This window comes from Osmerus eperlanus, chromosome 18 (assembly GCF_963692335.1).
Source record: "Osmerus eperlanus chromosome 18, fOsmEpe2.1, whole genome shotgun sequence".
NCBI lineage: Eukaryota > Metazoa > Chordata > Actinopteri > Osmeriformes > Osmeridae > Osmerus > Osmerus eperlanus.
This window is the reverse complement of record NC_085035.1, coordinates 8,702,487-8,716,537: the sequence shown is the minus strand read 5'-3', so window position 1 is coordinate 8,716,537 and position 14,051 is coordinate 8,702,487. Positions and strand designations below refer to the sequence as shown.

Here is a 14,051-nt window from a genome sequence, read left to right as displayed (position 1 = left end):
CAGCTCATCAGGTTGTGAGTTGGATTGTGACCAGCGTGAGCAAAAGCAGCCAAGTTAATGATTGAGGATATGATGGGTGGCATTATTAGCTGGCCGTGGTCAGCGACAACTCTGTCATGGCGGGGATTAGGGTTATAATTTTAATAGGATTACCCTTTGACAAGCACAGCAGCACTGCTAATGAGATTATGCCAACAGGGGGGCGGCCAACTCTCAGACGCAGGTCAAGCAGAGAGTAAACGTATCATGGGAAATGGGCACAGAAGAGTGGTCCTGGCTCCAACTTTAATACTAATTTAATCTCATGATAGCTCCGTCCAGATAAAATATATATATGCCTCAATGGGTTTTTCAAAATTGGAAATTTTGGGTTATTAAGGTTTAGGGTTATTTTTTTGAAAAAATAGAATTTCTTGATTTGACAAAGATGTTTTTTTGTCTGACTTTCAGTTCATTAAAGGTGATGAAATAATCAATTTTATGTTATCATATTTTGAAGATTATTCCAAAAACAGGCTCATAGCTCAGGAAATCAAAGTCATTTCTAACCAAACTCACTTTCATGTATGATTTGAATGATTTTAGTTTTTTGCAAAGGAAACCTGTGTCCTGTACACACAGTACACAACCCTATATAACATGCCAAACTACGTACATACTAATTTATTGATGATTTAGATAACGTCAGTAGACATAAACATAGAACAAATGTTTTCTGCACATTGACCTTAAGTTTTTAAATTAGGTGCTGCTGTTCAATGAGCAGAACCATTGCATCCACTATGAGTACACCATCCCTACAGAGGCCAGCCCAGAGTTCCAGGGAGGACTGGGAGCAGGCCCCAAGCCATCTGAGCCTCTCTTCATGTGGACCCACTCTGGGTGGGAGGACTGCGATGCTGTGTGTGGAGGAGGTATGCTAATTTACCGGTTCGTATTTAGCACACCAAACTGTTTCTCCTAATTATCTGTGAAATGCCTATTGTGTAGTATTTTGTATAATTGTCTTTAATGTATTTATGTCCTTTTACATGAGATGTAGAAGTTCTCATTAATGAATAAAATGCACAATAGTTTCGGTTTTTCAAAAGGTAATGTCAATGTATACTGTACATTATTATTTGTTTTAGGAGAAAGAAAGACTATTGTCACCTGTAGCAAAATTGTCAACAAAACTACAAGCGTGGACAACAGAAAATGCCGGCACCTCACCAAACCTGAGCCTCAAGTTCGCAAGTGTAACGAGCAGCCCTGTCAGATGAGGTAAGGTTAGGACAAAGGCCAACTTCAGGGTTAGGAACAGCCTTTGTGTAATACAGTCTAGTTGCTTTAACTGGCCTATGGCATTGTATGAATCAGCACATTTATTTTGATTATATAGAAGGTCATTTTAATCAATGTAATGATGGAGAAAAATTATAAATGTGTTCACATCACAACTTCTGATATGGCCTTGTGTTGAAACTTCGACAACAAAGTGGTTTCAGTAAATTGGTTCCCATTTTATTTTGCTTGATTTAATTTTAAATGGATACAATTGCCATTTTTGCCCATTAAGCTATGTTCATATATGGAGAGAGATATGTCTCAAAAGTATTCGTAAATGCAAGTACCATGATCCACAAATGTTTCACGATTTACAAATGTGTTTTGCGATCCACAAAAACAAAATTCTTCCTCGTGATTTGTAAGTTGGCATTTACATAAATGTGCTATTACTTGTACACATAGATGTCCATTTGTAAATATATCGTTTGTAATTTCTTAAAATACTTAACATTTCGTGTGTGCATTTCTCATGGTCTGTCATTTGTAAATCTACAATTCGCGTGTGAAGTGTTGAATCTGCATTTATGGATCGCCCAATACACGCGTGCAATCCTTCTTCCTATGACGCAATTTTGAGACATTAGGTGCGTTCGACATGAACTGACTTCATGCAGCGCTGCAGCCGGCTGCAGGCGGCTGACTTGAAACAGTGAATTCTGGTTAGACTTTTTGTCCGACTTGAGACGGCGCCGAGGCTAGGTCACTGTGACGTAGCCATCAAAGTACCGTGAGATCGATTCGAGAACTGCCGGCTGTGTAGCCGAGCGCATTTTCTCAAGAGCAACTGCAAGGGTTCTAATGACGACACAGCTATTCATGATTGGCCAGACTCACACATGACAACTTTGACGCGTGTTTTGTAATTATTCTGACACCTTCAGTTTCGCCAACGGTCAAATCCGGACCAAACTGTTTAATTGAATAAAAAATGTGTTGAAGAAAGGGTTTTAGTCCGCCTCTTCACTAACGGAAAGACTAAGTTTAATTATAAATAAAGTAAAGTAAGCACACAGCGCTTGATCGGCCATGACTGACGTCAACGCAGCAAACCACGAGAAGCTGGAATGTCCGACTTTACAGAGCCGTTTTCAACTCCTACCCGACTGCAAGCGGCTAGTCTCGCCGGTCGTTTCATGCAGCCGCAGTCCATGTCGAACACACCTATTCTGTTCGGTCTTTTGCGATCCACACACATATAGCTTTTTGATCCACAAACACAACCCCCCCCCCCCCCCCCTTTCGACAGTGCCATCCGGTAAGTGGCAGTGTTGTCCTCTGCCCACCGGCTTTCCTTTGACTGAGCTATTAGCCCGAAAGCTAACGTTAGGCTAACAAGATTCAAAGGCAATAACATTGTGTATGGTTGACAAACAGTAAATATAATTGTACAGTATGTTTGACAAGAAGATTTGCTAGCTAACCAGCCATGTCACTGTCCCAAAATCAATATAATTTTTTTTACGAATAAAGTATCGGCCATATAGCTCTACTAGTACTAGGCTACACGTAACCGCTGATCTCACATCCCATTTGCTATTTACCTCGCTCCACAGGCTGCGGCCGTACTGTAGCGTAGAACTAGTATATGGCCAATAGGCCTACTTTGTTCGTGAAAATCTTGATATTGATTTTGGGACAGTGACATGGCTGGTTAGCTAGCAAATCTTGTCAAACATACTGTAAAATTATATTTACTGTAAAATTATATTTACAGTGCCACCTACCGGATGGCACTGTCGAAAGGGGGGGGGGGGTTGTGTTTGTGGATCAGAAAGCTATTTGTGTGTGGATCGCAAAAGACCGAAAATAATGTCTCAAAATTACGTCATAGGAAGAAGGATTGCACGCGTGTATTGGGCGATCCACAAATGCAGATTCAACACTTCACACGCGAATTGTAGATTTACAAATGACAGACCATGAGAAATGCACACACGAAATGTTAAGTATTTTAAGAAATTACAAACGATATATTTACGAATGGACATCGATGTGTACAAATCATAGCACATTTATGTAAATGCCAACTTACAAATCACGAGGAAGAATTTTGTTTTTGTGGATCGCAAAACACATTTGTAAATCGTGAAACATTTGTGGATCATGGTACTTGCATTTACGAATACTTTTGAGACATATCTCTCTCCATATTCATATACCCATAACATGTTTTTAGACATTTTTGAAAGAAAAAAAAAATATTTCATTTACATTCTGTACATATTCAGACCCATACTTTAGTACTTTGTAGAAGTCCCTTTGGCAGTAATTTCTGTGGCAAGTCGTCTTGGATACATCTCTAAAAGCTTTGCATACCTGGATCTAGGCTGTTTATCCCTTTCTTACTGTCAGATCCTCTCAAGATCCGTAAGATTGGATGGGAAGTGTCTGTGAACTGCCATCTTCAGGTCTCTCCGCATATGTTTGATGGGGTTAAAATCTGGGCTTTGCTAGACCACTCAAGTATAGTGACAGACTTTTCCAGAAGCTACTCCAGCATTGTCTTGGCTGTATGCTGTGGGTCATTGTCGTGGTGAAGGGGGAACCATCACGCCTGTCTGAGGTTGCATGCACTCTGGAGCAGGCTTTCTTCAAGGACCTCTTTGTATTTGGATGCATTTCTCCTTCCCTCATTTCTGACCAGTCTCTCTGTTCTTGCTGCTAAGAAGCACAATGATGCCGCCACCAGTATGCTTCATTGTGGGGACGGTATTAGAGTGCAGTTCCTGGTATCGCCAGATATAGCTTGGAGAGCTACCCAAGGAGTTCAGTTGTTGTTTCATCATACCAGAGAGTCATTTTCATCATGCTCTCAGTCCTTTAAATGCTTTTTGTCAAACTCCAAGCGGGCTGTCATATGCCTTTTACTAAAGAGTGGCATCCGTCTAACCACTTGACCATAAAGTCCTGATAGATGGAGTTCTGCTGAGAGGGTCTTTTTTCCGGCCTGTTCCCTCATCCCTCCAGAGGACTTCAGGAGCTCTCTTAGTGATTCTTGGTCACCTCACTGACAAAGCCTTCCTTGCCCAGTCAGTTTGTCCAACTATTTACATCTAGGAAGAGTCCTGGCATTTCCAAACTTCTTCCAATTATTCACAATAATTGTGACCACTGTGCTACTGTGAACTCTCAAAGCTTTAGAAATTGATTTCATGCCCTTTTTATCACTGAGGTCTACAGATTGTTCCTTGGACTTCATGGCTTGGTTTACATTTACATTTAGTCATTTAGCAGACGCTCTTATCCAGAGCGACTTACGGTAAGTACAGGGACATTCCCCCCGAGGCAAGTAGGGTGAAGTGCCTTGCCCAAGGACACAACATAATTTTGCACAGCCGGAAATCAAACCGGTAACCTTCAGATTACTAGCCCAACTCCCTAACCGCTCAGCCACCTGACTCCCTTGGTTATTGACATGAATTGTGGGACAAGTTCTAGACACATCTCAAGTGTAAGTAAAGCAAACAGGATGCACTTGGTGATGTTTCAGATTTCTTGTAAGTGGCATTTAACTCGGTATAACTCGAGACAACTATCAACTCAGCAGGAAAAATTCCCTCCGTATGCCTGCGCCTCATCCATTAACTGTAATTTATATAGTGGGACAAGTTATCCCTTACTTCTCAGCGTGAGAAATACAAGGTGTTGCATGAGAGCGTGAGAAATTGTTTAAATGCGTCAGTCTCATGGCAAATGCATGAGACTTGAGAGTCCTGAAATATGCTTTCATCAGATTTTATCCAACAACACGACAACTTTACAGAAAAGTAAGTGCTGTCCCATTCCTATTCATAGCATTTTGTGCCCTTGCAGCCTCTTGCACTCCGTCACGTACCAGGTGGGTTCAGGGTTTAGGATTTAGGGGGGACATTGGTATTGGGCCTTTGTGATTACATTTTTTGCACAGGTCACTTCAGGGGCAATGTACATATCACATGGTAGGATGATAGTTTCTTGTTCCAAAGCATTTCCTTGACATGTCCTTGGCTCTTTCACTGTGCCACGTCTATTCTTTTGAGGAATCACTTAATATGATAGAGGAATCCTTTCATCTTGCAAGCACAATGACTCATCTAAGGGGACTTGTATAATCAGAAGACTTCTGAAGACTATTTTGTGTCAAAATTGACATAAACGCTGTTAGACAATATTAAATTGGCGAGAGAAAGACGAAAACTGTGGCTGTTTGTTCTTTTCTTTCTGTAACATGTTTGACAGAGTTGAGAGTCTCTCCAGCCTCTTCACATTGGCAACTGTCATTATTCTCCAATGACATCATTGTGAAACTGTTTTCTTGAGTGACTTGGGAGGAGGGAAAATCTAAGTAATCCTGAGAGATTGATGTTTGTACAAAATGTGTTTCTCCCTCTCTTTCTCTGTGCCATTGTCATATTTGGCAGATACTACAACTGGAAAATGTGGGATAATAGCTAAACTCATTGAGAACAGATTTCTCACAGTGTGGAAGAATTCTCTTCTAAGACTCATTTCTTGGATAGCTCAGAGAAAAATAATGAAACAAAATGCTGTCCCATCTTTCCAAGTCCTGGGAGGGACTGACAGTTTGAATAAAAGTGCGCTAACATATGCTTATGTAGCTGAAGTTTGTAAATGCTGTATTGCTCATAAGGACAGCATGACATATGTTACAGGAGTCATTGTACAGTAGCTCAGCTTTCTCCCATTCCTCCCACACTAGGATGTGAACCGGGGTCCACTGACTCGCAAACACGACAACCACATCTAAACACAACTAACTAGTGTAAACTAACTATGCCACTGAAAAGCTAGCTCTTTGGTAGCGTGAAAGAGCAGTATTATTACTACTGAGAAGCCAACCAATTAAGCTTGGTTACACATACTGTATATGATAAGTTATTGTGAATCTGTCGAATGTGCTCAAAAGCACTGCATAGGTAGTCCTCGGTGCTTATGTGAGCTAAGGTTATAGAATTTGAGTTAGCCAACCCAAGCCAATATAAATCTTTACATAGGTTTATGGGGTCATTTTGCTTTGCTTGTAAACATGTTTGGCATTGTTTATACCCAAAGTTGCTTCACTTACTTCTCCACAGTAGTGCAAAGTCAGCTTTCAATGTGGCTGCAGCGTGTTTACATTCCTCCTGATATCATCGGTTCCTGTCTTATCTCCCATGTGTATGAAGGTAATAGACATCACTTTTTCAACTAGTCATGAGCTACACCAAGCAGAGGATAAATTACATTGACTGTCCCCGCTGTGGTGGACAGTCAATGTGGTGCTCCTCTGACAATCAGATAACTGGAAAGCGGTTCATTTGCGGAATGTGATATCAGAGACAACAGAGAAAGACAAAAAGAGAGAGGGGAGAGTTAAAGAGTGAGAGATGGGGAAGAGGGACTGTGATTGCTGGCTGGGTCAAAGAGGTCAAGTCATGTTACTGTCTGGCCCAGCAGACTTACAGCTGGACCCTGTCCTTGCTGCCTGCTCTTCACAGATCATAACCACTGAGTTTGACTCCCTGAGTCCCCCCCAACCAGTCCCCAAGCTCCTGGTGCCTCTTTCTTCCTTCACATCTGTCGCCCAGATGAGGCCACATCACGTCAGGCGAGCCTAGTAGCGCTCGTTGGTTCAGCCTGGCCTGCCCCCCATTACCCCCAACCCTTAGTCTTCCTGGCCAGCTGGCCTCTCCCAACCACACACACAAACAAACACATTTACTCAAAGAATGCCAAAATAGACAGTTTTGAAGAGTGGGGCAGACGTACCTATAGAGTATGGGACATGGGTTGTGTGAGTGTGTGTGTGTGCATGCACATATTTGCAGTTCCCTGTGTGTTACTGTCAGTTTGATCATTTGTCCTCCCTGACATCTGTCTCCCTCCTCTCTGCAGGTGGATGATGACAGAGTGGACTTCCTGCTCTCGTACCTGCGGTAAGGGCTCTCAGAATAGACAAGTGGCCTGCACCCTCCAGTTATGCAATGGGACTCGTGTCAAGGCCAAGGACAAGGACTGCGTCGGGCCCAAACCTGCCCATATGCAACGCTGTGAAGGACAGGACTGTCTCACTGTGTGGGAAGCTGGGGTCTGGTCTGAGGTAACCTACATACAGTAGAGTCAAACATTCAGTAGTTATTTAGTTTGCCAAACTGATCAAAAGTAAATAGGGGGCACACGTGTACATTTAGCTTGGCAACTGATAGTAACCCCCCCCCTCCCTAGCTTAAAAGACTGATGTTTAATGTTTCGTAGTCTTTGGCTCTGTCCTCACAATGACTTACACAATGATGTCGAGATTCCTTTGAGCTCTCCCTAAAGCACCTGCATGATAGCTGGCCTTGGTCTCTATGCCAGCCAGCCAGCCAGCCTCCCTCCCTGCCTCCCTCCCTCTCTCACCTCATGTCTCCCTACCTCCCTTCCTCCCTTCCTTTAAGGGCCCGCTGGCACTAGACAAAAGGAACTTGCCCCTTGGCTGCACTGGCTCCCAAGCCAACAGTATTGATAAGGAGAAAGTCCCTCAATCTGCTTTGCTCTCATGTTGCTCTCAATTCCTTGTTTTTGAAGATTTTCTCACACAAAATAGTGTTGGGGATTCTTTGAAAAAGGTTTACGTAAGAAATGTATTCAACTAAAATCTCTCTTTGATAAAGCTGATGAAAAGCTGCTGAAACTATTTTTAAAACCAATTTACACCCATCACAAATATGTTTCACTCTTACAGAAATCCTAATTTCTGTTGATTTCCTCATAATTTATTGTTGAAGAAATCTTATTTGGCTACACCTGAATTAAAAAAAATTGGCTGAATTGGGTGAAATCTTGTTATTGATCTCAAGAAGAAAAAAAGAAAAAAAATCCAGACAGCATTGACCCATTGACCTCATTTAAGTCCTCAAAGGTCAACTAAATGAGTAAGTCTAGACAAGACACACGAGCAATTGATTGTGAGTCTCTGCCACAGTACCTTCCTTTCCATCTGTAAAAACACAAATTTGTCTTGAAGACAGTGGAAGACTATTCTTTCCTTTTAGAAGAGAAAGAAAGAAATGGGATGGGATGGGGGGGGCAGGGAGTCCCACTCGCGTGTTTGATTTAATGCCATCCCTGCCGAAGGTTATGGACCGGTCCATAACTCACCTGGGACTGGGGGTCTGGATGTGAGGGTCTAAAGCGAAACATCTGCCAACACCAGGGGGGTTTGTAGGCCTGCCTCAGACTGACAGGGTATGTCCTTGCCTTTGATCCCATCTCTTTTCTTCCCCTCCTCAGTCCAATCCCCTGGCAGCTGTGAACATGTAGAGGCAGAGGAGAGTAAAGGGGGAATGTGAAAGCAGACAGAGACATGGAGGGATTGTGGAAAATAGGATGACCTCTGGGATGTGGACAGATAGATATGTTGCAGGTAGAGGTTACCCCTCAGAGTGTGATCTGGGATCCACAAAAACTACCTTTTGACTCAGGTTGGATTGCATTTAGCACCATGGATTATAGTGTGCCTATTTCAATAGATTATCATGTCATGACTTAAAAAAATGTAATGGGTCAAAGCAAAAAAGACCAACAGAACAGTACAGAAGTCCTTACATCGGTCTTGTTTGAATATATAAAATAAGAAACAAGTATTTTCAAAGGGGGTATTGCTTTTACACCTGCTGAATGTGAATCAAACTGGACAGAGGAGACTGTATAATCTTACAAGGTGTACATGTGATGTACAAACCTGTTCTTTGGATCAAGTGCAGAAGAAGAATAGAAAGAAACCACCATACAGTATTGAGACCGATAAAAAAATAAGTATTTTGTTGTGTTTGGTTGAGTGTGGATGGGATACCCATCTTTTACTTTCTTGTCTTATACTATTATTATTTTTATTTTTTTACTTCATATCACAAAGGCGACAAGCACACTAACCCACACACCAATATAGACTACACGGTTGTTTATTGCAGTGTTCCGTCAAGTGCGGTCGAGGGGCACGTCACAGGCTCGTTAAGTGCACCAACCCACGCAAGAAGTGTGATCTGACAACCCTGCCCCGTGAGGTGGAGGAATGTGAGGACTACTCCAAGTGCTACATCTGGAGGACAGGAGACTGGGCCAAGGTGGGTTCTTCCCTTTCTTTTCACTGTTTGCCATGGATCCTACCCAGGCCCACAACACCTTATTCACAGTCAGCCACAATGGTAACACTAGTTAAGACAGAGGCTGTATGCTTCTGATTGGGGTTGTAGGGGAGGGGGAATTGAGAACTGACTGGATTTGTTCACTTGAATCCTTGTACATTTTGGGGAATTGTATTGTGCAGTTTCTATATACAGCATTTGTATGTCACTTTGGATGAAAGCGTCTGCTAAATTGACAAAATGTAATGTTAAATGTAATGTTCATTGGTTACTTGCTATTGTTTGAAAAGCAGAAGTTGTCTTTCAATGGCAGCATTGTTTTTACTTTGATTTAATTACTCACTCAGCAATTTAAGTGCAAAGGGAGAGAAGACCCCTACTCACATGCACACACAAACACAACCATGTCAAGGTTTAGAATGTAAGATGCATGCTTATCTGTTGTTAGTGTTTCCTGCCTGCTGGGCTGAGCAGGATGCAGTGATAGCCGTGATTGACAAATGTTTTTTAAAAGGCTTAAAACTGGGTTTTGGTTAGACTCTGGGCACTCTGGCACATGAATAGGACCAATGAGCCTTATGAGTATCACCAGGTACGACACCAGAAAAATGTACTGCCTAGCCTATAATTAGAGCCAGGTGTTTTTCCCAGATAAAACTCATTCTCAGTAGAAACTTTCATTGGACGCTTACCAAGTCTCTCACTGAACACAGCACAGTAATTCTCCTCAGCTGCTTTTACGGTACTTACAGTAGGTTCCCACCAAATTGAAGCACAGTTTGCCCGCCGAGACAATTTTCTCAGTTCCCCAAATGTTTCGTTACAAGCCCATTGTGTGAAAGTCTGAATGAATGATGTGAAGTACAACAGTCTGCAAGAGCTGACTTTGAACGGGGACCCTGATGGCCAAGGCTAAGGGGTAATGGCACAGTTGTTTTGAATATGCAGTGTACTGACATTCCAAGCCCCGGTGTTTTCTGGACATTGACAATGCTAATAATCCACATTTACACTGAGTAAACAGTTGGTTCAGATGGCCCTGTCCTATGTGAGTACTGCAGAAGTCTTGGTTATGGGAACGTTGTAGCTGGTCATTTTATAATTGATTTTTTTTTCTTCTAATCACTGAAACGGTTTATAACTGAAAATGTATTATAATCAATGCTTCAGCCACTAAGTTTTATATATAGTCATGCTTTGTTGGCTAACAAAACATAAATAAACCAAATTAACACAATTACAAATCCCTTTTAATCCTCTGTCTGTACAGGGGACTGTTTAAACCTATACTTTAAAGGCTTTACTCAATATTAGTTTCTGTTGTAATTCATCTGTATACCTCATGAACTTCAGGTTTGTATCTATTGGTCCATTTTCAAGACAAACAAAGGGAGCCATGGCCAATAACTGTCCTTCCATCTCCAGAGTAAATGTTTAAATTTGACGGCAAGTATGCTGTCATAGCAGTGCCAAATGCCCAAGATGTATCGGCATCTTACTGAGCCGTTGGAATGGCTATAGCAGACTAATGTATGAAAGAATCTGAGAACCAGGGAGCCCTCTCTCTCTTGCTCCTCTGGTCCAGAGACCAAAACACATCTGATCCCCAACATGCTGTTCTAGTAACAACAACCGTCTGTTGGCTAAACAGTCTAGTCAACAATGCATTATGAAGCTAGCATATGTTGAGAGATCCTTAAGTTGAAAGCGAACAGACTGTGTTTTTCCCCTCTTAACCCCCACCCCGCCATCTCTCAGCTACTTTAATTTTATTTTTAAAGGACATGTGCTGCACTGACACCATTTGTGCCTGTATAATCTCAGCCTGTGTCCAACAATTCTAGACCAATTTAGTCCCAAAGTCGTCTTGTGTTTTTGGCAAACTATAACCTGTACAGTCAGGCCTTGCTATATGGCTAGTGTTAAAGCCAGTGTTGCACTCACTCCTCTGGATTCATTCTGCCTACATTATATGGGGCACTTACTAACAGCCACTCACTGTTGAGCCAGTAAGGGTGGTGACCGCTCACTGGCCTGAGAAATAGAGGGACACTCAACTTGAACTTTCTGTCAGACTGTCAGCATAGGCTCACAAAAGTGTATAACCACTGGGGTGACCATTGGACGAATGGTCACGAAACACAACTTTTTGGATCTGTTTATTGCCATGGCATGCAGGTTTGTGTCATGTTTGCATGCCAAACTCTAAACACAAATCCTAATTAATCTTGGTTTACACCAGGGGCGTTGTTAGACATAAAGCTCTACTGGGGCACAGGCCCCTATTCATATCCCTTTTTTTTAGAAACTCACCTTGCTTAACCCACTATACAACAGTTCAGAAACGCAAGTTTGATATCAGCTTTAGCAGGGACTTTAATAGTTAATGCGAGCGTGCAACTTTTTTGCATTCATTTGAGCGCAAATACTGTTTTTTGAGCTTCATGTAATATTGTTTTTATGTTTTAGTCAAAATAAGATGATCGGTAGGCCTATCATTTAGAAACTTTCTTTAGTTTTGTAATGTTTCCTTGGCCTACCTCAATTTTGACTGGTTTGCCGAGTCTGACACATGGACTTCTGTGTGCGTGCTGCAGTGGCTATTTGGCAAGCTCAGATGAGCGCGCTGACATGGAATTTTGCAGGCATCGGTTTGTGTTTTCGGTTAAACTGCTCTGATATTACAAGCGTTGATTGGGATACTGCGTTTTTTCCGGGATTATCAATCTAAATGAATGCACTGACCAATAAAGTAAATTGTTAAAACTCAAACTTTAGATTTTACTGGGGCACAGCAGATTTATACTGGGGCACGTGCCCCAGTAAAAAGGGTCTAACGACGCCCCTGGTTTACACTATACAATGCCGGGACTGAGAAAGGTACCAGTATTGCTTATGTATAGGTGCTGGAGCTCCATAATAATTTTGAGCTGATATTCTATTAAGTAGTAGAAAGCACTTGTCAATGTTATAGCTTAATGTATTTAAATGGAAGTCAATGCAACCTGTGTTGTGCAATGTGATGTGACATGTTCTTTTTTGTGGTCCCCACAGTGCTCTGTGACTTGTGGCAAAGGCATGCAGTCCCGGGTGATCCAGTGCATGCACAAGATCACCGGGCGTCACGGCAACGAGTGTTTCTCCTCGGAAAAGCCGGCAGCATACCGACCATGTCAGCAGCAGGCATGCAACGAGAGGAACAACGTCAATACCATCACTTCACCGCGCTTGGGTGGGTTTCATTCAATTAAATGGTACTGCTGCATGCATGTTTGTGGTGAGATTACCATCCAATCTGGCTTGAAATGCAGCAATGGGAACACACGATTGCAGCACAATTGACTAAACTAATTCAGATATCACTTTAAATTTATGATTTCATTTTTTCACGGAAGATTTAGACAGTTACTTATATTTAGTTTCTTCATCTAAATCAAATCTACAAATTGATTACCCATTGTGCTGTTTTAGCTGTAGAAATGTCTACACATGGATTCTGTTCCAGTAACCATTCTTTAGACTCAATATAATCACTACTCTCCGGCAGTATCTACCAGTGACTACAAAATGGACCCAAGCCTGTTCTGGCTTATTATGTCTATTAGGTCCATCATTTGTTTCCAATAGCAGACTGTCTGACATAAGTTGTGCTTGGTAGTTTCTTCAAAAGGCCCTTCCACCAAAAAGTATTTGGATTAATTTGGAGTCATTAATTGCCCAGTGACGACGAGGAAAGTCTGGCATAGAGAAAAACCAAAGTGGAGATGGCGTCTGCGATCCAGAATGTGCCGAGGATGACTTAATAAAATAAACATGATGTGCAGAATGTGTAGAATTATGAGTTGGCATTATGCTGCCTTTTCAGCCGCCTGCCAGACACATACATATCAACACACCTTGGTGACCTCTGTTGACCCCAAAAAACACACTGGTTTTCAACTGGTGTCCCCTCATGTACTGACACCTTATGAGCCTGGACCGTTATACTATAGAAGGTGTCATTCTGACAATTAAGGCTTCTGGAAAGACAAGGCACTGTTTATCATGAGCCACAGCTGCGGGATAGCTATTGCAGCTGCTGAGCCAAGCCGGGGCCGAGGCCAATGCGGTTACAGTTATAATGTTTATGATTAGCGTACGATGGCTCACACTCCCTGCTTCTTTTTTTCCTTCAGACATAGAGATGCAGCTGTAGGGATGAAGGGAGGGAGGGGTGGGTGTCTATGGTACAAATCAGGGCAACCTGCCCCTTAACTACCCTCCACCCCCCTGCACCTAAATCTTGCACAGCTGGCTGTGATAAGCTTCTCTAGGAATCTGGAAAGTATGAACTGAGTGTGTGCGTGTGCATACTGTAATTATTACTGAAATGCCTTTGTATACATAAACACACACACACACACTACTTCAGACAAGACCTGCATGTGTAGTACAATACAATCAATAGGATAATTTTTCAGATCCTTACCTAGTCCTTGAATGGGAGTCACGGATGAGTATTTCTACACACAGTTAGTTCCGACAGTTCAAATTCCCATGAAGCTATAAAGATGTCTCAGACACTCAAGCAGAGGTACAAAGAGGTGTGAGTTGTTTTACTGTTGGTTGCCATGGTGC

The 14,051-nt window shown here is 42.2% G+C and overlaps 1 protein-coding gene across 2 annotated transcripts in view; it reads left to right on the top strand.

Annotated features, from left to right (window-relative positions):
• LOC134038820 (A disintegrin and metalloproteinase with thrombospondin motifs 19-like) overlaps window positions 1-14,051 on the top strand; it is a 61,677-nt gene that overhangs the window by 45,273 nt on the left and 2,353 nt on the right. The window contains exons 18-22 of one of the 2 annotated variants that reach the window (XR_009932689.1): window positions 746-914; window positions 1,131-1,263; window positions 7,204-7,408; window positions 8,581-8,713; window positions 9,261-9,382. Coding sequence is in view for 1 of the 2 variants with exons in the window: in XM_062484415.1 (XP_062340399.1) it covers window positions 746-914; window positions 1,131-1,263; window positions 7,204-7,408; window positions 9,261-9,413; window positions 12,489-12,666 (838 nt within the window). In the remaining variant the exon portion in view is untranslated. Of the gene's footprint in view, window positions 1-745; window positions 915-1,130; window positions 1,264-7,203; window positions 7,409-8,580; window positions 8,714-9,260; window positions 9,414-12,488; window positions 12,667-14,051 lie in introns of those variants that run through there. The other variant, XM_062484415.1, reaches the window with a different exon arrangement.